General features: G+C 39.3%; 1 protein-coding gene across 2 annotated transcripts in view; it reads right to left on the reverse strand.

Annotated features, from left to right (window-relative positions):
• TCEA1 (transcription elongation factor A1) overlaps positions 1 to 24,929 on the reverse strand; it is a 61,788-nt gene that overhangs the window by 19,961 nt on the left and 16,898 nt on the right. For both annotated transcript variants that reach the window (XM_075549670.1, XM_075549668.1), the window contains exons 2-4: positions 18,480 to 18,542; positions 5,670 to 5,775; positions 163 to 250 (exon numbers count right to left, since the gene is read on the reverse strand). In XM_075549670.1, the coding sequence (XP_075405785.1) occupies positions 163 to 250; positions 5,670 to 5,775; positions 18,480 to 18,542 (257 nt within the window). The remainder of the gene's footprint in view (positions 1 to 162; positions 251 to 5,669; positions 5,776 to 18,479; positions 18,543 to 24,929) is intronic.

Here is a 24,929-nt window from a genome sequence, read left to right on the forward strand (position 1 = left end):
ACAAGAAATCAAGGTATGTCTGTATACATTTACTAATGAAATCTGATTAGAAAATGGAAGGGGGGGTACAGTTATGGAACCTAAAGGCCATGAAGGAAGAGAGGGAGCAGGTAAAGCAATTTCTGACTTTCAAGGTAAGTCAATCTCCATAAGGTGAAATACCTCTCTTCTCGTGCTTCAGGGCTATTCTGCGAGGCAATTGCGGGTTCTTTTTTCTTTTCTTCAGAGTCTTTATCAGTTGAGGGTCCATCTGAAATTTTATAAAATTCCTAAATTACTAACATTTGTGAAATAAAACATGTTAGCTTGACAACGATATGTTACCAAGCTACTCACATAATAAAAATACTAGTATCTTAAGTCTCCAACAAATAAATGAAGTTTATGCAAGCTATTCTATTAACATATATTCTAATATTTTTTACAGTGCACATTCAGTCACCAGTCACAAATGAATGTCCTCATTTGGATGTAATTATAAACTTATATGTCAATGGGAAAGAAGGTAAAAAATATCAACACTGCCATCTTAAAAATGAAAGCAGAATATATAGAGAAATGTCTTAAAAATTTTTCATGAAAAAAAATGTTTTTTGAACGGAAAAAAATTTAAGGTGATACCAAATTAAAAGGCATTTTAAGTTTAGTAAAAAAAAAAAAAGGCAATTTCACAGATCTAATCCCAGTACCTCAGGATTAATAAGGCCTACCAAAGTACTCCTTTTTCTTAGATCTATAGCATTATACAAAGTGAATGAAATTGAAACTCTTGAGGTGAGCAATTAAAACAATGGAAAATAAATGTATATAAAATAGGTTATAACAATACAGCATTTTAAGACTGACAAGAAACAATCATATTTAAATCAATCTCAACAGCCTCAAAGGCAGACAATATTTCGGTCTACTGTATAAACAGTTGCACTTATTTACATTTTGTTCCTTCCTTAAGTAATAAGGACTATTCAACTCTTCACATCCCTATGCATACACTACTGAACCTGTTACATTCAATTGTGTATCAGGATCACCTGGGAACGTTTCTGGCGATCCCAATTTCAGAAATGAAGTACAAACATCTGTTAAAAGTGTCATTCCCCCTCCCGTAAGTCTTATATGTTGCCTAGGTTGAGAATCACTAGTAGAGAACTATCGCCATTACAACTCCAGAATTACCTCGCAAAGTCTAGTTTATCAAACTAAAACGCAATTCAGCCCCTCTATCGCGCAGGCACAAGCACAGGTCTGCTTCCATGCGCTAGGGTGCAGTGCCCTCGCTATGCTTCTGACTCACCAAGAAGGCTCCCAAGTGTGATGATGCTATAGTACTGTGCGGTTGGGGAGAAAAGGTTATTAATGACATGAAAGAATAGGCAAGATCTAAGAAATATTCCAAAAGTACAAGGCAGAAAACATTAACAGGATGACAGTGACCTTAACAAGGAAAGAGCCTACCACAATGATCCAATGTTGTCAGAGAAGCAGTACAATGGATTGACACATTGCTGTAACACAGTGAGAACTGGGACGACCATTTTAAAAAGCAAAGTAGACAGCAACAAAGCAGTAGGAGGCACATATAACCATAAAACAGTCATGCCATCTGACTAAAGTGAGGCATGCTCCAACACTGAACTCGTACTACCCAAGGTCAGATCCTCATTTAACCCAACCACTCACCATCAGAGTGGCTTTGAACTACTGGCCTGGCGAACAACAGCCCATGAATAGCCCGTAAACCACCAGGACTCCTTTCCACTTTCCTCACCGTCACCTCTAAGAGCCACAGGCTGCCTAACTAGTCACATTGGGGTTTTTGTTGTTGTTTATAAATGGGCTGCACACTCTCAGCTCTGGACAGAAGGGAGTAACCAGAGAAGTAATGGCAGGGCTAATTACCTCCACACATGTGCTGCTCTCAGCCTCGGAGAACACCAGAGCCCCTTCCAGAAGTCAACTGAAGCTTTCTTGAACTATCAGAGGGGCATTTGAGGTTTACTAAAGCAGGATAGGAGGGGTTTGTTTGTTTCCAGACAGGAGGGGTCTGGCGATACAAAGGATCTTCCTTTACAGACCCACTCAGCACCAGCAGAAGTTGGCAGTGTGGAAGTTAGCAGGGCTGACTTTGAAATGGCTTTTTCTTTGTTTTCAGTTGCTGGCACTGACCTGGAAAGTTTTTGGTGGGGGGAGTGGGGGGTTGTGAGTGAATGAGTGATTTGGCTTAAAAAACAAAAACAAAAACCATTCCTGTCTTGCTCCACCTAGGGGGGCAACCAGGGGAACAATGACCACCCAACAAAAAAAGACAAATTTTAAAATACCAAAACATCTCAGAAACAGCAAGAATTACATCCAAAGAACAAATTTATACCAAAAAAAAAAAAATAAGGCAGAATGGCACAAACACATCTTAGACACAAAGACAGTAACAGACTAAAAATCAAAGGGTGAAGGGAACAAAATGAAACTCATACTTTAAAAAAGGAAAGGAGTAGCAACATTAATCTCTGATAAAACAGATTTAACGACAAAATCCATCTTACAAGGAAGGGCATTATATAATAACCAAAGCAACAATTGAGGAAGATAAGCATATCAACCAATGAAAGACTTTCAAAACACTCTAATTAATCCTTACAGATTTAAAGAAATAGTTAACATTAAAACATCATTCCTGAAGGACAGAATAATCAAAACGGAACTCAACAAAGACAAGCTTACAACACAATCAATTGATCTCCTTCGACATACACAGAACATCACACCCAACAACAACATAGTACATATTCCTTTCTAGTATCCAAACATCCTCCCCAAACAAATCATATGTTAGGCCACATAAACTTAAAAACACCAAGATACTGCAAACCATCTTCTCTGATCACAATGCTATAAAATTAGATATCAATAGAAGATAAAGGGAAACAATTAAATACATAAAAACTGAAAAAAATATTTGCTTAAAACCTACAGTGTAACAGAATAAGGAATGAAATTTTCAAATTCCTTAAAACAAAAGAGAATAAAAATAGAACATATCAAAATAGATGAGAACAGCAAAAGCAGTACTCAGAGGATCATTCATAGGAATACATGCACACACCAAGAAACAAGAACCAAAACCAACAACTTAAAGCTAAGCTCGCCAACACGTAAAACAGGAACAGCAAAATAAACCCACAGACACCACAAGAAATGATAAAGTTTAGAGATGTAGCCAGAAATCAAAAACAATATAAAAAATTGATGAGAAAAGAAGTTGGATAATTGAAAGGACTAACCAAATTGACAAACCAATCGCAAATCTAACAAAAGGAAAGAGGATGCAAACACCACAAATAAGAACTGAACTGGGGAACATAAAAACAGAACCAAATCAAACAAACAATAACACAATGGTATGAAGGGCTGTACTGCAACAAATCTGAAAACCTAGAAGAACTGGGCAAATTTCTAGAAATGCATGACCTATCTAACCTAACAGAGATAGAAGTAGAAAAACTGAACAAGCCCATAACAAAGGAAGACATTTACCATGTCATTAAAAAATCTCCCAACAAAATAAAGAACAAGACAAGCCAGTTTCACTGGGGAGCTCTCTCAAACAGCTGACACCCTTTTTTCAAACGATCGCAGCATGTAGAAAAGGCTAGCAATTTCTGAGTGCATTTGATGAAGTGAGCATACACTTCATGCTAAACCCACATAAAGAAAAGAAAATTACAACCCAGTATCCCTATGAGTACAGATGTAAAAATCCTAGGCAGTAGAATCCAACAAAACATCACAATCAAGAGATTTATCCCAGGTATGCATGCATGGATGGGTCGGCATTAGAAAAACAATCGATATAACCCACTAAGTAAACAAAATAAAGGAAAAGAAATGCATGATCATGTCAACTGGTGCAGAAAAGGCACATTTGAAAAAAAAATCCAACTCTTTCCTGATAAAAATTCAACAAAACACTGTAAAAGCCCTCAATAAAATGATTTTTAATGATTTTTTTAAATCAACAAAACAGGAACAGAAAGGAAATTTCCTAACACAATAAAGGCCACATGCACAAACCAAGGGCCAATAAATATCTCCCTCCGTGAAGGGAGACTCGAAGCATTCCCCATGGCAACAGGAACAAGATAAGGATGCCTTTTATCACAGTTCTTTTTCAATACTGTACTGGAAGTCTTAGCCAGAGCTACTAGACAACAAAAAGAAATCAATGATATACAAGTAGAACTCTTTATTTGCAGATTAATATGTAGAAACCCCAAAGTCGCAATAACAAAGTTGTTAGAAATACTTGAAAGATTCAGCAACATTACAGGACACAAGATCGGCATACAAAATTCAATCACATTCTTATATATTAAAATCAAGAAATCAAGAAAATAGCATTTACACTAGCCACCCAAAAGATGAAATATTTAGAAATTAACTTAACCAGAGAAGAAGTGACTTGAAGAAAACTGTCAAAAACATCAGGAGCAGGAGCAGCACTGGGAGACAGAGCAGGAAACAGTGAGAGACCTCCTAGCCCACATTCCACAATTAAAGATAATGCTTTTTGTACAGGAGGCTGACTTGTGGAGTGGGTGCCTCTGGGCACTTATGGGGAAGTTGGGCTTGCTGACCCCATGGAAATGGAGCTGAGTACCTTTGGGCTAAGGCAGTGGTTCTCAACCTTCCTAATGCCATGACCCTTTAATGCAGTTCCTCATGTTAAGGTGACCCCCAACATAAAACTGTTTCCATTGCTACTTCATAACTGTAATTTTGCTACTGTTGTGAATCGTGCGATCCCTGGCCATGACCCTTTAATGCAGTTCCTCATGTTAAGGTGACCCCAACTATAAAACTGTTTCCATTGCTACTTCATAACTGTAATTTTGCTACTGTTGTGAATCATGCGATCCCTGTGAAAGGGTCCTTGGGACACCCAAAGGGGTCACGACCCACAGGTTGAGAACCACTGGGCTAAGGTTGAACACGGTAGTAGAGTGCTCCTGGAAACTTAATTCAGGGAGCTGGGTTTGCTGACCCATGTAGCTTAAACGGAATGCCTTTGGGTTGAAGCTTACAGCAGAGTGGTATGCTCCTTTAAACATTTATTAGCAGACCTGACAGAACTTTGTAACATGTCCCGATAAACAACTCAACCCTGACCATTTCTCACTAGCATTACTACTTGTTCACTTTCTTTTTTTTTTAAAGTCATTTTATTGGGGGCTAGTACAACTCTTATCACAATCCGTACATACATCTATTGTGTCAAGCACATTTGTACATTTGTTGCCATCCTCATTCTCAAAACATTATTTATACTTGAGCACTTGGTATCAGCTCCTCATTTCCCCCTCCCTCCCCCCCCTCCCTCATGAACCCTTTATCATTTATAAATTATTATTACTTTGTTATGTCTTACACTGACCAATGTCTCCCTTCACCCACTTTTCTGTTGTCCATCCCCTACTTGTTCACTTTCTTTTTTTTTTAGTGACTTGTTCACTTTCTTAATAAACTCTTTACTCGTGAATTTTGTCTTAGTTTCTGTGTAGCCATTGCAATGGATATTAGAACCCAGAAAACTAAAATAGAAAACACTAATTAACACTTTACAAACATTTGAATAAAAAACATAATACATGTAAATAAAAGACTAATTATACCTAATAACTTTTTCCAGGATTTGATGAGAGACTTTGCTAAAGATGTAACCTCTTCATCTGTACTCTGCTTGCGAATAGCATTAACTGACATTCCAATTCTTGTCGACTGCAACACACAAAAAATTAGGCAATGTTTACAAACGATTTCATTTCAGACTATTTAGTGGTCATTTCAATCATCTTAATATCTCGAGCATGTTTTCTTCTTCCCCAGATTCTCCTTCTTAGACTGCATTATAGAACACTTGCCGTAAGTTGCAGTGAGTATACCCAAACAAAAGTCACCCAGCGCAGAGGTTAAATGCTTCTTTCCTTGCCTATAATCAAACATGAAAATGAACTTCACAGAATATCAAGCATTACACCAAGTGGAAATACTATGTGCCTGGCCTAACTGGAAGTACCCACATTTCCTTAGCTTTCCTAAGAACTTCAAAGTTGAGATCATGATCCCTACTTTTAAAGATGAAGTGAACATACACATAAATAATTTGCCTAGTGTGATACTACTACTAATTAACAAATCTGGAGTTTCAACCTAGGTCTGTATATCTACAAAGTTAATTTTCTTTCTGTCATATCAGTGACTCTCAAAGTGTGCTCAAAGAACACAACTATGACAAGCCCAATTAGAGATAACAATAATGGGAAATTAATAAAGTTGGTAGTAATTTTTCAAAACATGGAGTCTAGGGGGAAGTAATGAGAGGAATGTTCAGTGGCTAAGAAAAAGGCGCCCCTGCTGTAGACTTTACGACAGGGGACACAGGTGCACTTCAGGTTCCTTCTAAAATGCTCACCCTTCAATGAAAAGATTCAGGACAGAAATGTTGTTGAAAAATGTAAAGTATGTTTGCTGCAGTGTCCAGTGTTATATCTTTTGAAAAACTGTGCATGGTCGATAGATTTTATAGCAAAAAGATAAGAGGGGTTTGTTTCACAAGTTCAAAGTCCCCAAATTCCAGGAAAAACACCTCTATCACTGAATAGAGGAAACAATTTTTTACACTCATTTTTGAAGCTTCGCATTGACAAGATTAAGAAAGAAGCAAATTTTAAGGAGTTAGAAACAAGGAAAATTTTAAGAATGCATGAACAAATTGTGCTGTTGAGTAATATATGTATTTTAATTATTACAGGATGCGATGACTAAAAATTCAATGATTATCTGACCTAGAATGTAAAAAATCAGTAATAAGAATATAAAGACTAAAACAAATATATAAAACCAGAATATAAAGAACATAGAGAATAAAAAATGTTTCCAGTTTAACTGGAGCACTGGCGATGTAGGTTACACACCAGACTAACCCCAAGGTGAGTAGTTCAAAATCACCATTCTACAAGAGCAAGGTAATGCTTTCTTCTTTCATATAGTATCAGAAACCCATAGGCAGGTCTAGCGTGTCCTAGAGGGTCACTGCGAATCAGATATAAGCAGCCCTCACAAAGCAGTGAGGAACCCTCAGGTAAAACCAGAAGGCAACACACAGCTTCCAAAGTAACTTGCTAGGTACGGGTTTTCCAACTGGAAATGTGATTTCAGAAGCAGAGAAGAGAAAGGAGTAATAATAGAGAAAGGTGACTGCATTTCCGGGTGGACAGATTGATTAGAAAAGATTTCTCACATGAGTGCTAGTACCTGCTGGCAGGCAGACTGACCACAGTCTTCTCTGGAGAGTATGGGAGAGACAGGAATTTGAAAATGAGATATGAACTCTCCAATCCCAGATAGATCAGAGTGGGACAAGGAGTTACCACAGAGAAGGAGAAGGAACAGATAAGTAAAGGACAAAGGCTCAGTCCAGTTAAAGAGGATTTTGGCAAGGTAGAATTGTGATCATGATAGGAGGGCAGGGGAAGAAGCATTAAAGAAGTAGAGGAAAGTTATATGTCTCATCATTGCTATACTGCACCCGGACTGGCTCGTCTCCTCCCTGTGACCCTTCTGTAAGGGGATATCCACATACCTCCAGATGGGTTTTGGGTCTCTATGCCACACTACCCATCATTCACAATGATAAGATTTTTGGTTTTTTGATGCCTGATCCCATAAACACCGCGTGACCACAGAGGTTGGTATGCTTCTTCCATGTGGGCTTTGTTGCTTCTCAGCTAGATGGCCGCTTGTTTATCTTCAAACCTTTAAGGCCCCAGACTATATATCTTTTGATAGCCAGGCACCATCAGCTTTCCTTTCTTCACCACATTTGTTATGCACCTGTTTTGTCTTCAGCGATCGTGTGTCAGGAAGGTGAGCATCATAGAATGCCAGTTTAATAGAACAAAGTATTCTTGCATTGAGGGAGTACTTGAGTAGAGACTTAATGTTCATCTGCTTACTTAACAATAAACCTATAAATATATGCATAGATTTATTTCCCCATTGTCATATATGAATAAATTTACCTAAGTACATGCCTAAATTCAGACCTCTATAAATGTTCTTTGCCTCCTAGTTCTTGCCTCTATTTCCTTCTACTTTCCTCTTGTCCCCTGATACAGATAAGAACTGGAAACACAAGGAATCCAGAACAGATAAATCCCTAAGGAGCAATGATGAGAGTAGTGATATCAGGAGGTTAAGGGGAAGGTGGAGTAGTAAGGGGGAACTGATCACAAGGATCTACATATAATCCCCTCCCTGGAGAGGGACCACAGAAAAGTGGGAGAAGGGGCAGTGTAAGGCATGACAAAACAGTAATTTATAAAATATCAAAGGTTTGTGAGGGAAGGAGGAGGTGAAAAAATGAGGAGCTGATACCAAGGGCTCAAGTAAAAATAAAATGTATTGAGAATGATGATGGAAACAAATGTGCTTGACACAATGGCAGGATGTATGGATTGTGATAAGAGTTGTACAAGCCCCCCAATAAAATGATTTTAAAGGGTTTTTTTTGCAAGCAGCAAAGTAGATAACACCAAATACTGGGAAACAGTGACCCAAGAAAAATTTACAGACACACAAAGAACAAAAAAATTGGCCTATCCAAATGAACATGACAAAGGGAGTGAAAGTGAATCTAGAAATGACCAAATAATGGAGGGAAGGGGTGACTGAAGAATATAACAATATTAATCATAGTAACAGAACTAAGGGAAAGTATATTAAAAGAGCTGACAAGTTATGTAAGTTGTCGAATCTACACTTTATGAAATGTAAACCCAAACCTAATTCACAAAAAAATTTATTAAAAAAAACAAATGGATATCCACATGCAGAAAAATGAAGCAAGACCCTTATCTCACTCCATGCACAAGAATAAACTCAAGGTGGATCACAGACCTTAAAGTTAAACCCCAAACTATTAGGGCCATCAATGAGGGAATTGGGACCAACTTGAGAACTTTGGCGCAGGGAATACACAGGCTATCAGAAATAGGGAAGGACACAAACACAGAGGGGGCACAAATCGACAAATGGGATATACTGAAGATAAAACACATGTGTACCTCTAAAGAATTCACCAAGAGAGTAATAAGAGATTCCACAGACTGGGAAAACATCTTTAGCAACGACACATCAGACAAAGGTCTTATTACTAAAATCTACAATACTCTGATAGCTTCCAAAAAGAAAAAAACCAATAGCCCACTTGAAAGGTGGGCAAAGGACTTGAACAGAAATTTTACAGGGACAGAAATCCGAATGGCCAACAAACATATGAGAAAATGTTCCCGATCTTTAGCCATAAGAGAAATGCAAATTAAAACAACAATGAGGTACCACCTGACACCCTCAAAGGTAGCACAATTCAAAAAATCAGAAAGCAACAAGTGTTGGAGGGGCTGTGGGGAGACAGGAACTCTCATCCACTGCTGGTGGGCCTGTAAGTATGTACAGCCACTATGGAAATCAATCTGGCGATACCTAAACCAGATGGAAATAGAGTTACCATATGACCCAGCAATCCCCCTACTGGTCATATACCCAGAAGAGGCAAGGAACAAACCAAGACCAGACATCTGTGCTCCAATGTTCATTGCGGCACAGTTCACAATTGCAAGGAGTTGGAAGCAACCCAAATTTCCATCAACTGACGATTGGATTAAAAAACTGTGGTATATACATACAATGGAGTACTACGCATCACTAAAAAGCAGTGATGAACGTATGAGGCACATAGCGGCATGGGAAGAACTGGAGGAAATCATGCTAAGCGAGGTAAGTCAGGCACAAAAGGACAAGTACAACATGAGCCCGCTGAGGTAAGTATAAAAAAAAATTTTTTTAATTAAAAAAAATTTTTTTTAACTATTTTTTAAGGCAAAAGTGGCATAGGGGAAAAAGCTACTGTATACAAACATTTCTGGGGTGAAGACTGTGTAGTATGGCAGAGACCAGATCAAAACCAGGGATGCACATGGTAGACAACAGTGGAGGAGGTGGGGAAAGGAAAATAAAAGGATGAATGTAAGGAAGAAAAGGGGGAAGTGGGGGCAGGGGGCACTAATCCACCCAAGGGGGGGGGCATTGTTTATATCTCCACAGGGAAAGTGGGACCAGACTTCAACCCAGTGCCGCAAGGTGTGAATGCAATATCCAGGTGTGGAGTAGAGCCCAGCACCAAAAATTAAGTGGATTCCTGCCCCTCCCCCAAAAAGAATTTGTTTTAAAGGATGACATTGATTCTGCAGCTCCGGGAGATGGACATGTCTGATCAGAGCACACGGGAGCAGATGAAGGGGCAGGAGGAGACAGTGGAACACAGCCTGGCCCATGAGGCCGTGAGGATGATGTACCTGAGTAGAGCAGCCAGTCCACAGAGAGAACAACATGGCTGGCCCCACTATGAGACATGATGCCCCTCAGTGACTAAGGACAATACAGGGGATGGCACCGGAGACACAGTGTGGGAATTGCACCCGACCTCATCCCACCACACCGAGGCAAAGCACTGGGGGACTGCAGTGGAACAGCAGGGGAATGGAGTAGCAAGGTCCCCAGGGAATGCTGAAAGTGGACTTTGGGGCCATGGCGTTGTGCCCCAACAGACTGGACTGGAAAACGCTCCTAAGGGCCAGCAAATGATCCTTGAACGAACTACAAGCCTTTCTTTTGTGAAGTGTTTTGTTTTGTTCTTTGTCAGTGGTTTGTTTATGTTGTTTTATTCTCTGGTTGTATACTGTTGCTTTGTTTTCCTGTCTTGTTTTCGTGCATGTTAGTGTCTCCACAGGTCTGTCTGAATAGGACAGGCTGGATGAACTATATGGAGGAAAAACAATAGGACAGACAGCTCCAGTGGGGGAGGGGGGGAGGGGACAGACAGATCCGGGTGGGGGAGGGGGAGGAGGGTAAGGAAGTGGTGTTAATAAACACAGGGACAAGGGAACAACATGGGACCCAAAATGGTAGTGAGGGGGGAGTGGCAGGCCTGATGGGGAACGATCAAGGGTAAGGTTGCGTAGAGAAGAGGTATAGCTGTAGCCCAGGTGGGGACGGAGCATGGTGGTGGGGCAGGAGGAAGTCAAGGGAGATGGAGGAAGGAGCTGGGAGTCAAGGGACATTTATGGAGGTCTAGACAAAGACGTGTACATGCAAACATATATATGAGGATGGGGAAATAGATCTAATTATCTACATTTATAGGTTTAATATTAAGGTGGCAGAAGGACCTTGGGCCTCTACTCAAGTACTCCCTCAATGCATGAATACTTTCGTTTATTAAATTGGTACTCTATGATGCTCACTCTCCCGACACAACTGCTGAAGCCAAAGTGGGTGAACAAGTAAATGTGGTGAAGAAAGCTGATGGTATCCAAAAGAGATAGTGACTGGGGTCTTAAAGGCTTGAAGATAAACAAGCGGCCATCTAGCTCAGAAGCAACAAAGCCCACATGGAAGAACACACCAGCCTGAGTGAGCGAGTGATCCCAAAGGGATCAGTTAGCAGGCATCAAAGAACAAAAAATCATTATATGATTGGCTGCACACCTCCATGACAGGATCGCTGAAGACAAATGGGTGCATAAGCAAATGTGGCGAAGAAAGCGGATGGTGCCCGGCTATCAAAAGAGATAGTGTCTGGGGTCTTAAAGGCTTGAAGATAAACAAGCGGCCATCTAGCTCAGAAGCAAAAAAGCCCACATGGAAGAAGCACACCAGCCAGTGCGATCATGAGGTGTCAAAGGGACCAGGTATAAGGCATCATGCAAAAAAAAAAAAAAAAGAATATGTGTGTGTGTATGTGTATATATATATGTATATATATACCACATTGAATGAAGGGGGAAGTGCAGAGTGGAGACCCAAGGCCCAAGAGTCGGCCACTGGAGATCCCCTCATAGAGGGGCTTAGGAGAGGAGATGGGTCAGTCAGGGTGCAAGGTAGTACAGACGAAGAGCACAGCTTTCCCCCAGATCCTGGATGCTTCCTCCCAACTACCATGACTCGAATTCTACCTTGCAGGGCTGGATAGGGCAGAGGTTGTACACTGGTACATATGAGGGCTGGAGGCACAGGGAACCCAGGGTGGACGATACCTTCAGGACCAAGGGTGTGAGGGGCGATGCTGGGAGAGCGTAGGGTGAGTGGGTTGGAAAGGGGGAACTGATTACAGGGATCCACTTGTGACCTCCTCCCTGAGAGAGGGACGACAGAGAAGGGGGGGAAGGGAGACTCCGGATAGAGCAAGATATGACAAAATAACGATGTATAAATTACAAAGGGCACATGAGGGAGGGGGGAGCGGGGAGGGAGGGGAAAAAAAAAGAGGACCTGATGCAAAGGGCTTAAGTGGAGAGCAAATGCTTTGAGAATGATTGGGGCGGGGAATGTATGGATGTGCTTTATACAATTGATGTATGTATATGTATGGATTGTGATAAGAGTTGTATGAGTCCCTAATAAAATGTAAAAAAAATAAAGAAAGAAAAGAAAATGATTAGGGCAAAGAATGTACAGATGTGCTTTATACAATTGATGTATGTATATGTATGGACTGTGATAAGAGTTGTATGAGCCCCTAATAAAACGTTTAAAAAAAAAAACAGCCAAGTTACACTTTCAAAATTTAAAGAGATAATCTTGGATGTAGAAGAGAAAAGCAAACAATCATATGGCAAGATCCTCAGTAAGAGCAAGTTCAGATTTATCTCCACAAATATTTGAAGTCAAAAGGCAATAGAACAATATACTTAAAGGGCCCCACCAAGATGAAAATGAATTTAAAACATTCTCACATAAACAGAATTTGAGCAAGTTTATATCCACGAGACTGTCCTGCTTCCCGCCCAAAATAATTCTAATAGGAATTCACTGGAAATAATTAAAAGCTACACATAAAAACAAAGGCATGTAGTAAAGCAGAATGCAGAGCCCAGTAGAAGGGTTAGTAATGAAGTATTCCAACAGTTCTAAACATTTGGTAATTCGTGTTTTTCAGTAAGAAATACATAAAGAGAAGGATAAAATTATATGGCACATGAATATAAAGGTGTAATTCATGATTAAAAAACAATGAAAGGAGGGACAGGAGTGGTATAAAGAATTCCTTGTCTGTGTTACTGAATTTGATATCAACTTTCCCTACAAGGTTTAAATACAAGCTCTTTAATATTCATGGTTCTTGTTGTTTGGTGCCATCTAGTCGGCTCCAACCCACAGTGACTCTATGTACAACACAACCAAACCCTGCCTGGTTCTGTGCCATCCTCACAACTGTGCTGAAGCTTGAGCCCATCCTTGCAGTCATTGTGCCAATCATTCTCCTTAAGGGTCGTCCTCATTTTGCTGTTCCTCTACTTTACCAAGCGTGATGACCTCTCCTCCTCCAGGGACCATTCTCTCCTGACAACATGTCCGAAGTATGGAAGACGAAGTCTCACCATCCTTGACTCTGGTCATACTTCTTCCAAGACAGATCATTTGTTCTTTTCGCAGTCCACGGTACTTTCAATATTCTTCTCCAGCACTTCAATACAGATACATCAATTCTTTTTCCGTCTTTCTTATTTAATGTCCAACTTTCAAAAGTATAAGACAATTGAAAACACCATGGATTGGGTAAGGCGCACCTTAGTCCTCAGAGAAACATCCTTGCCTTTTCAAGACTAAAGCAGCCTTGTGCAGAAGGCTTACCTAAAGCAGCTCATCTTTTGATCTGTAGACTTGCTTCCATGAGCACTGATTGTGGATCCAAACAAAACAAAATCCTTGACAACTTCAATCTTTGCTTCATTTATCATGATGTTACCTATTGGCCGCAGTTATGAGGATTTTGGTCTTCTTTACATTGAGTTAGAAGATGCAGAAAAATGAAACAGGATGTATGGCTGAGAGCACACACTAAAGCAAAGTCAAAATATATTCATGCCCTGAATGTGCAATCTAATACCATATAATTCTTAAAAGAAGCAGGACCAATGCCGATCGACTTGTTGTTGTTATTAGGTGCTATCGAGTTGGTTCCAATTCATGGTGACCATATATACCACAGAATGAAACACAGTTCCAGTTCTATACAATCCTCAGAATTATTACGTTCAAGTCCTCATTGAATCAAATATAGATTCTCTGTCAGTCCTACCTCTCAATAATTGATTATCTAATACAATAAAAGCACAAATAGCAAAAGACAAAATGAGACCTCTTACAGCCATCAGAAAGATGCAAATCGGAATAACAGTGCGATACCATTTCACACTCCCACTAGGATGTGCTACCATTGAGTTCATTGTGACTCATAATGTCCCAATATATGGCTCCCAAGACTATCGATCTTTGTGGGAGCCATTAGTCTCATGTTTCTCCCACAGAGTGCGTGTTAGGCCAGGCTGACTAGAGAAACAAATCCAGAGACACTCATATGTATAAGACAGAGCTTCATAACAAAGAACAATTGCAATATTAAGAAAACGTCCCAGCCCAGGCCAGATCAAGTCCTTAAGTCTGATATTAGCCCATATGTCTGATACCAATCCATAAATTCCTCAACAGCACACGCAATAATGCCGAATACAGGAAGATCACAGGCCAGGAGGGGGAAAGTCCCGGAGATCCAAGGCTGGTGGATGTATCTCCAAGGCTCTGGTTGCATCAGCGTGGCTCCATGTGGCTTGTCAACAGAACAGGGAAGCAGAGAGTGTGTCCCGTCTCCAGGGAGGAAGAGGAAAACTCCCAGAATCCTCATAAGAAGGCCACAGCCACAAGGAGGCATCAATCAGGCTATGACCTGATTAACAGGCTACTCTCTTCACCCCTACAATCTATTGATCAAGTTGACATGAAATTAAGTAACTACCACAGAGGAGATGGGGTTTTGAACCCCCAACCACATGATTAGCAGTATCACATTTACCCAACGGTGCCACCAGGGCCCCTATGGTTAAGATATTTTTAAAATCATTTTATTGGGGGCTGGTACAGTTCTTATCACAATCCATACATACATCCATTGTTTCAAGTACATTTGTTTTGTTTTTTTTTTCAAGTACATTTGTTGCCATAATCATTCTCAAAACATTTTTTTTCTATTTGAGCCCTTGGTATCAGCTCTTCATTTTCCCCCTCCCTTTTCCCTCCCCCCTCCCTCATGAACCGTTGATAATTTATAAATTATTACTATTTTGTAATATCTTATACTGTCCGACTCATACAGCTCTTACAGCAATTGAATTGGCCAAAGTTGTGTGATAGATTTATGATAACAACACACGCACAAAAAGTACATGCTGAACCTGCTTTATACAACTTTCACAGGACATTCCAGGTGACCAGATTTTAACATTGGTCAAGCGGAAGACCAGGGGGACACCACTGATAAAACTCATATCCTGGCAAAATAGCCACATGGCAGCCGAAAACCATATACCCTAGCTTGTCGTGCATCCTTTCCAAAAATTAGGACTTTTTAAAAACGCCGCGAGACGCAGGACAAATTGTTAAAACTGAGGACTGTCCCACCAAAAGCGGGAACGTTTGGTCACCTAATAATGTGTTTAGTGTTCTGCTCTGCCTCCTATTTCATTATATTAGTGCCTGGGGTCTTAAAAGCTTACAAGAAGTCATCCAAAATATAACAATCTATCTTTGCCGGCAACAACAGAGCAAAAAAGTGATGAATTAGAGGAGGACATGGAATGCATGATTTACTGAACATGTTGATCAGATTCCATAGAAGAACCTTGAACAAAAAGAGCAAGATACCAAACAGAATTTCTAATTCTCTAGAATTTCTGAAGCCATGCAGAGTGGATGAGCCCAAAATCCATTGTCCTGAGATCATCTTTAAACCAAAAGTACCCCCTGAAACCTTCTTGTAACTGAAAAAGAGGTTGGCTTACCAAGTGAAAAAGGTATTGTGGTAGTTACAAAATTTCATGTCTACTTGAAGTGTAGCGGTGGAGTCTAGCCAGATAGGGCACAGCCTGAAGGTGCTTCCTGTGGTCGTGGCCACCTCATAGGAGCTTCCTGGGAACCTTCCTCTCTCCGCTTCACCTTCCTTCTGGTGAGCCACTCAGAGACCTTCAGGAGCCCTGGAAATGTGTCCTCTGCCAATGGATCCACAAGACTTTGCCTCTACAAGCCTGTATTTTGCATCATTGCTTGGGTTGCTTGAATCTGAAAGATTTATGGACTAGTATGGGACTTATGGACTTGATTTGAACTGGGCTGGGATATTTTCTTTCTCTTTTTAAATCATTTTATTGGGAGCTCTTGCAGATACCCTAACATTCACTAGTTTAATGACATCAAGCAATATTGTACAATTACTATCACAATCAGTTTCAAAACATTTTCTTTCTTCTTGGACTCCTTGGTATCAGCTCCCCTTTATGACAACCCTAACTCCCAGGAATAAACATACATACATTCACTTTATTTATTGATCAACATAAAATCTCACACCACCCAATATATCCGTTCACATATAATTTACTCCCTTCAGAGTGGGGTTATACAGTCATCAATGCTATCAGCTCCCCCTGCGCCCCCTTCTCTTCCTCTACCCTCAGGGCTATGATTCTGATGTTGGAGCTTAGAAGGGGAGGTGAGGAGGGCAGTTTGATCACTCTGCTGCCATCAGCTGAAGATGTACTCAGAAACTGACCCAGCTCAGTATCCACAGCCAAGAGAAAACAAGAGCCCTGCTCCCGATCTCCGGCCTGCTCCTGGATCTCCGGTCTGCCCGTGGACCCCTGGCCTGTTCATGGGTCTCCAGTCTGCTCTGGTTCTCCAGCTAACAGCCACATTCTCGTGGTTTTCTGACTGAACAGGAGCACAGAGTAGGTGATTCCACATGGGTACCCTCTTCCTGGAAGTCCCCCTGGGATGTTTTTTTATATCCAATTACTCTTCGATACAAAGCTCTTTCTTACATATTCATGAGTGTCAATGAATTTATTTCTATAGCCAATCCTGCCTAACACAGGTACTTGGGCATTATAATTTCAAATATATATGTGCATATAGATATATATTCAGGATTAAAATGAAAATTGAAATTCAAAAGACTAGGGGGCAGTAAGTTTATGTTAATGAGGAAGAGCAGCTCAGAAAAGATGGTTGAGAATGACTGTACAACATGAAGAATATAGTCAATGTCTTTAAATTACCATATATACTCGAGTATAAGCCAACCCAAATATCCGTTGAGGCACCTAATTTTACCACGAAAACAGCATAAAAACTGCATTATAAATGTGCTGAAAAATTTGGCTTATACATGAGTATATACAGTATGCATGTAGAAATTGTTGGACTAGTACATGGTCCTGAGGGGGTTATCTGTCCTGGATTCCCTATGTTTCCAGGTCTGATCTTACCCACGTACATCCTCTGGTCTAGACAGATTTTTAAGGTCGAACTGGGATCATGATAGTGGGGGGAGGAAGCATAAAGAACTAGAGGAAAGTTGCATGTTTCATCGTTGCTATACTGCACCGACTGGCTAGTCTCCTCCCCGCAACCCCTCTGTAAGGGGATGTCCAGTTGCCTACAGATGGGCTTTGGTTCCCCCTTCCGTACTCCCCCTCATTCACAATGATATGATTTTTTGTTCTTTGATACCTGATACCCGATCCTATTGACACCTTGTGATCACACGGGTTGGTGTTCTTCTTCCATGTGGACTTTGTTGCTTGTTTATCTTTAAGCCTTTAAGACCCCAGATGTTATCTTTTGATAGCCGGTCACCATCAGTTTTCTTCACCACATTTGCTTATGTACCTGCTCTGTCTTGAGCGATTGTTTCGGGAAGACGAGTATCATGGAATGCAAGTTTAATACAACAAAGTGTTCTTGGATTGAGGGAGTATTTGAATAGAGGCCCAATGTCCATCTGCTACCTTACTACAAGTTATGGAATATCTGGCACTGAGGTGTGGGTAAAAAAAAGTTATGGAATATCTTCAGGCAATTATGTATGTGCTCCTTTATTAAAACATCAAGTAACAGCTAGTATTAATGTATAACTCCACCCACTAGGATCAAGTTAATTTCGAGACTGTAAATCTTTATGGGAGCAGACAGTCTCAACTTTCACCCTAACAGTAAGTGTTAGTTTTGAACAGCTGATCTTCGAGCTTGCAATTCAACATTTATCCTATAACACTACTAATTCTCTTTTTAACTAAGGTAAAATACAAATCAATCAATCATTGCCATCATGTCAATTCCAATTCACCGGTTACCACATCTAAGGTTTTATCTGAAGCTGTACATCTCTATGGGAATAGGTAACTCAACTTAATCCCCTTGAGTAGCTGGTAGGTTTGAACCACCAACCTTGTAGCTAGCAGCCCAGAGCTTACCTGACAGCAATACAGCTGCTACATGTACATTAATGTAATATATATATAAGTACACACCTGTAGTAATTCCAAAGTCATGGGGATATTCTTAAGCTCCTTCAGCAAATCCAGTGCTCCGGCCTATAAAATAAAATAATTTCATGATGAATTCCAAATATATTAAAGTAAAAAATAATGCAGTAATTTAAATTTGTTTTCCTATCTATAATTCACTATGGTCCCCACTTTTTCAAGTGAGAACAATAGTGTATGTGCAGATGTACACATATAACTATCATATGTAAAAAGGCCAGTCAAAAATGTTTAAATGTCTCTATGATCAGTGGACAGCTGGTAGACAAGTTCTCTCTCGTCTTAATCATAGGTTACATTCAAAACAAAGGTCCAGTCAAAATCACAGCTTCTGAAAGGATTTTTTAAAAAATCATTTTATTGGGGGCTCTTAGAGCTCTTATCACAATCCATACATACGTCCACTATGTCAAGCACATTTGTACATATGTTGCCATCATCATTTTCAAAATATTTTCTTTCTACTAGAGCCCTTGCTATCAGTTCATCCGCTCCCCGTGAACCCTTGATAAATTATAAATGATTATTGTCATATCTTATATCATCTGTGTCTCTCTTCACCCATGCTTCTATTGTTTGTCCCTCTTGGGATATGGGGGTTATACATCAATCATTGCAATCAGCTCCCCTTTCTCCCCAAAATTCAAAGTAGAAATGCCAGCTCAGAAGTTTAAAGCAACTATTATTTGGGACTCCAAAGGGGTAATTAAGAATCTGTAAATGAGCCAACTGATTTTCAACAAGTTCCCAAATCCATTCAATGGGTAAAGAAGTCTCTTGAACAAGAAGCTTTAGGAAAAATGAAAACTAAAAAAAAAAAACACTAAATAGCAGGATCTGGGGGAATCTGCTGGACCAGTTAAATTCAAGGCAGAGATGTCAACTCGGAAGGTTAAGGCAACTGTTATTGGGGACTTCAAAGGGGTAATCTTGATATATTTTCTCAAAAGACACAGGATAATCATAGGCTTTAAGAAAACTACATTGGAAGGTTATGTCAAAAAAACACACCTGCTCATTTTTTGAGGGTAACAATAGCTGTCTTATAAGAATATGTTGGGAAATCTTGCCCCATCCACCCTGTAGGTCTGATTTTGTCCTTTCAGACTTCTTTTGGTTCCCGGAACTCAAAGAACATTGAAAAGAATATGGTTTGCGTCCCTCAAGGATGCCAAATGCCCTCTGGGCATGATGTAATACAGAATTCTTTAAAGGTTAGAGAGATGGAAACGCCACCTTCAGAAGAGTATAGTCCTAGATGGAGATGGCATTAAAAAAAAATCTTTACATTTTGATAATTTTGTAAAAGTTTCTATGATTACACAGCATTACTTTGTGATGTATCTGTGTGTATTTCTATTCCTCCTATATCAAATATCTTGTTATCGAACATTCCATATTTATAACAATAGTAAAAATTTTACTGTGCGTCATTTTGTGTATTCATGACATACATTGGGAAGTATCAAACACTTGATGTAGCACTGGTCCTAATGTTAAGGCTACGTGATCACTTGGCAGGCCATGGTTCTCAGTGGTTCGGAAGTTATGTAGTGATGTCATCATCTCATGTGTCATATTCCATTTAGGAATAACTTCAGTTTTTGCACAAAGAGCTGGTCTTTGAAACCTACCCACATTGAGAAGTGAGGAGGAGGAGCAGTGGCTTCAAATGAAGGTCGTAATTCAAAAGAGGGTAATAAAAACCCCTTACAAGTTACACTAACACCCAGGAAAAGTACTGCTTTGTGAAAGTCTATTCCAATCTTATTTGCTTATACTAAGTCCCTGGTGGGGAAATGCAAAATATATTTCTTACTATAACGGCATTATAAATTCCACATTTCCAAGCAGAAATCAATCCTCAAATGCATTTAAAAATTCAATGAGCTCAGAATAGCCACAAAAAAAAACACGAAAAAATAACAAAGTCCGAGGACTCATCTTCCTACTTCAAAACATATTATAATACTAACACACAATAGCAGTAATAAAAGCATAGTCATATAGATCCAAGAAACAGAATTAAGAATCTGTCAATGAGTCAACTAATTTTCAAAAAGTTGCCAAATCCATTCAACGGGTAAAGAAACCTCTTTAACAAATGATCTAATGACAACTTATTGAAATTGGACCTATACATCAAATGATTTGTAAAAATTATCTCAAAATGGATCAAGCGCCTAAATATATTAATTAAAGCATGGAACTCTGAAGAGATGCCGGTAGGATAAAACTTCAGGACTTTTTCTCCCAATTAAACTCTTATATATGACAACAAACACACAGTAACACATCAATTAGTTGTCATCAAAATTAAAAACTTGTGCATCAAAGGACTCCATCAACACAGTAAAGAAAAGACACAAACTACGGAATGTAGTAGGATGAGAAACTTTCAGCTGCTGAGGGTTCCAGAATATACAGAGAACTCCTACAGTTCAACAACAAAAAAGCTCAGGTTTACAAAATTAGCAAAGATTTGAGTAGTCATTTCTATAAATCAGATATACAAATGGCAAACTAGCTCATGAAAAAGTGTTTCAATATCATTCCATTACACCACCCCTATTCATTCCCACTGAGTAGATTCCACCTAACTGACCCGATGTAGCATTTCCGAGACCGCCAATCTCTATAGGAACAAACTGCGTCATGTTTCTCCTTTGGAGTAGCTGGTGGATTTGTACCACTTACCTTAGGGCTAGCAGCCAATGTTTACCTCACAGTGCCGCCAGAGTTCGCTCACTAACCACAAGGGAACGACAAATGAAAACAACAACGAGATAACACTTCACAGCTACTAAGATGGCTATTATGAGAACATTTTTAAATGTTTTGAGAAGATGTGGAAAAACTACACCCTTTTTCCATTGCTGGAGAAGCCCTGCTGGTGAGGTTACTCATTGGGCTATTAACTGCAAAGTCAGCAGTTCAAAACCACCAGCCATTCCACAGGAGAAAGAAAGGATCTTCTACTCCTACATAGAAATACAGCCTTGGAAATACTACCCTGTCTTGTAGGGTCACTATGAGTTGGTATCAACTCAAGGCAGTAAGAGTACATTCATTGCTGGTAAGGAGCCCTGCTGGTGGTGTTGGGTAAGAATTAGATGGCTCACTGGTGGATTTGTGATTCAAATCCACCAACCATTCTGCAGAAGAAAGATGAAGCTTTCTGTTTTTATAAAGATTTACAGCCTCAAAAGCCCTATACAGGGAGCTACGAGTCAGACGGACTCAATGGCAGTGGTTTCCATTGCTAATGAAAATGTAAAATGGTGCAAAGCAGCTGCTATTCAAGTTGTTAAAAAATTAAACATAGAAGTACCATATAAACCAGTAATACACTTCCTGTATCAAAAAAACTTGAAAGGAGGCTCACACATAATGGCAGTTGTTCAAATTGTTTAACACAGAATTACCATTTGAGCTGGTAATTATACTCCCAGATAGATATATGAAAAAGACATGAAAGGAGGTTCAAACCTGTTTGTACAGCAATGTTCACTGCAGCATTATTCACTACAGCCAAACTGTGGAAGCCAGCGGAAGAGTACAAAACCAAAATATGGTACACACACAATGGAATACTATTCAGCCATAACGAGAAATAAATTCCAATACCTGCTATAACATGAATGAACCTAGACAGCATTATGCTAAGTGAAATAAAACATACATGGGACAAACATTATACAAAATACATTAAACAAAACATGGAATATCTACAACAGTAAAATTCACAGAAACAAAAGTTTACTAATGGTTACCAAAGGTTGAGGGGAGGAAGAAGAAAGAGTTAAGGCTTAAGGGATAGTGATTTTGTTTGGGATGATGTAAAACTTTTGGAAATAATGGCAATTGTTGCGTAACAGGTAATGCAATTATTGTCAATGAAGTACACATTTAAAAATAACAAATCCAAATATTTTACTGAATTAAAAAAAAATTTCCCTTGAGAAAGTCTACCTGAAAAAAGGAGCCAACTCTGTGAATGTAAGCATGACAGAAAACAGTGCGGCAGTTTTTGCACTGTAACAGTTGTTTACACTCAGGAAGAGTGTGACAGCCTTTCCAAGCAACTCTGCTCGAGTTCTCAGGAGGTCTCTGTATCTCACAAGTCTAACCAGGAAGCAACGGTTCTTGGTAAAAGGCAAATGCTGAAAGGAAAAAAAATCAGAACTAGAATCTATGCTAAGCTCACAAAATTGTTCGTTACCAGTTCTCATTTTGAGAAAAGGTTCTATCTAAATGAAGAACCAAAATAAAACTCAAAGAATAATTATATAAAGTGCCTAAACTTAAAATAAGTGGAATTATACATGTAACAACTGTACCACCTCAGACCCAATATTCAACTTGATACTTAATCTATCATATTTTATAGAAGACAGTCACTTACTCTAGCATACTTCACTTAACCCAACATCACTTAAAGCGCTGTATATAGATACACCATTATTTTATATACTATCAATTTAAAAAAAACACTATCAGAGACCAAAATGTACTAATGATTACCACTGTAGTGTAATTAGTTTTAAAAAAAAGTATCACTTTTACTTAATGAAAGAATTTTTTTTATATTTGGAAGTTTTATAAATCTTTTTACATATAAAAAGAGGACAACACTCATATAAGCAAAGCAAAATGACTGAGGTGTTCCTAATACTACTTCAAGTCCATGGTGGCACATATAGTTAAAGTGCAAGGCCTCTAGCCAAAGAGTTGCTGATTTAAAACTATCCAGTAATGCCTCAGAAGACTTGGCAATTAGCCAAGCTTTATGAACAAAAACAAAAACAAAAATAACCCATAGAACACAGTTCTCATCTGCACAGATAGTTTACCATATTGTTCTTGGCTTGGATTGTTGTTAATTTTAGACTTTAAAAAAGTTTCATTGGCAAATACTTCACATATCATACAATTTAATCACTCAATCTTATTAAGATTTCATGCGATACAAACATCACCACAATACATTTCAGAACATTTTTTTCTCATGCTCATTGTTGGCTCTCCAATCCCCTCCATCTTCTCTTACCAGGCCCCTAGGCAATTATCAATCCAGTTTCAGTCTCTATAGATGTAACAACTATCCTCACTTTCGTACACAGAAAATCTTATAAAACACAAATAGGAGACAAATACACAAACAATCATGACTAGGCAAAACAGAAAAATCTCAAGCTAAAAGCAAGCAGGAAATGAAATGCAATATAAGTAAATCTATGGTGGCAGTAACTGGGTTAATGGTTTCTTGAGGGTATGGCAGGTAAATTTGGGAGGAAATGGGGACTTAATAACAAGGAGTGCAATAAAGAAAAAAAGTTCGAAAATTGTTTATTGTGAAGATTTTACAGCTGCTCTTGAAATAACTGAACTACTTACTTATATGATGTGTGGATTACATCCCAATAAAACTGGTAAAAAATAATTTTAAAGGCCTAGTTATGCCAAGTAAATAAACAGTGCACTAGAAGCCCAATACTACATCACTACTAAAAAACAAACAAGCAAACTTGACCAATGGTCACCATGGGTGAAAGAGGAAAAGTTGTTGCTTAGGGGGTATTGAGTTTATGTCAGTGGTGGTAGAATCATTTGGAAAAGGTTATCAATAGTGGTTATACGACACGAAGAATAAAATCAATGGCACTGAATTATACATGTAGAGGTTACTGAAATTGGAGAATGTTTAATTGTGTATATTTTGGCCACAAAGAAAAAAAATTACATGAACAACAAGTACATGGAAGAAGAAAATGTTCTAGAATTGATGGTGATGATTGTATAACTGCTCTTGATATGAATTATTGAAGTGTATGATATGTGGATAGAGTGTCAGTAAAACTGTTTAAGAAAATTACATGACTGAAGATGAAGGGGCAAGAGGAGAGAGTGGAGCACAGCCTGGCCCACCAGGCCGTGATGATGATGTTCCTGAGTAGAGCAGCCAGTCCACAGAGAGAACAACATAGCTGGCCCCACTATGAGACATGATGCCCCTCAGTGACTAAGGGCGATACAGGGGACTGCACCGGAGACACAGTGTGGGAATTGCACCTGACCTGATCCCACCACACGGAGGCAAAGCACTGGGGGAGTGCAGCGGAACAGCAAGGGAATGGAGTGGCAAGGTCCCCAGGGAATGCTTAAAGTGGACTTTGGGGCCAGGGCGTGGTGCCCCAAAAGACTGGACTGGAAAACGCTCCTAAGGGCCAGCAAACGATCCCTGAACTAACTACAAGCTTTTCTCTTGTGAAAAAAAAAACAAAAACAGAAAATTACATGACTATAAGCATTTATTTGATTTTATATTTAAGAAATGAGGTGATGCCATGGGATCCCATGGTAGCTTCTTCCTTCGGGATGCATAATGAGCTCCAGGCCTGGGGCTTTCCATTGTCTGCACTCTCCTGTGTTTCA

The sequence above is a fragment of the Tenrec ecaudatus genome, chromosome 5 (genome assembly GCF_050624435.1).
Source record: "Tenrec ecaudatus isolate mTenEca1 chromosome 5, mTenEca1.hap1, whole genome shotgun sequence".
Lineage (NCBI taxonomy): Eukaryota > Metazoa > Chordata > Mammalia > Afrosoricida > Tenrecidae > Tenrec > Tenrec ecaudatus.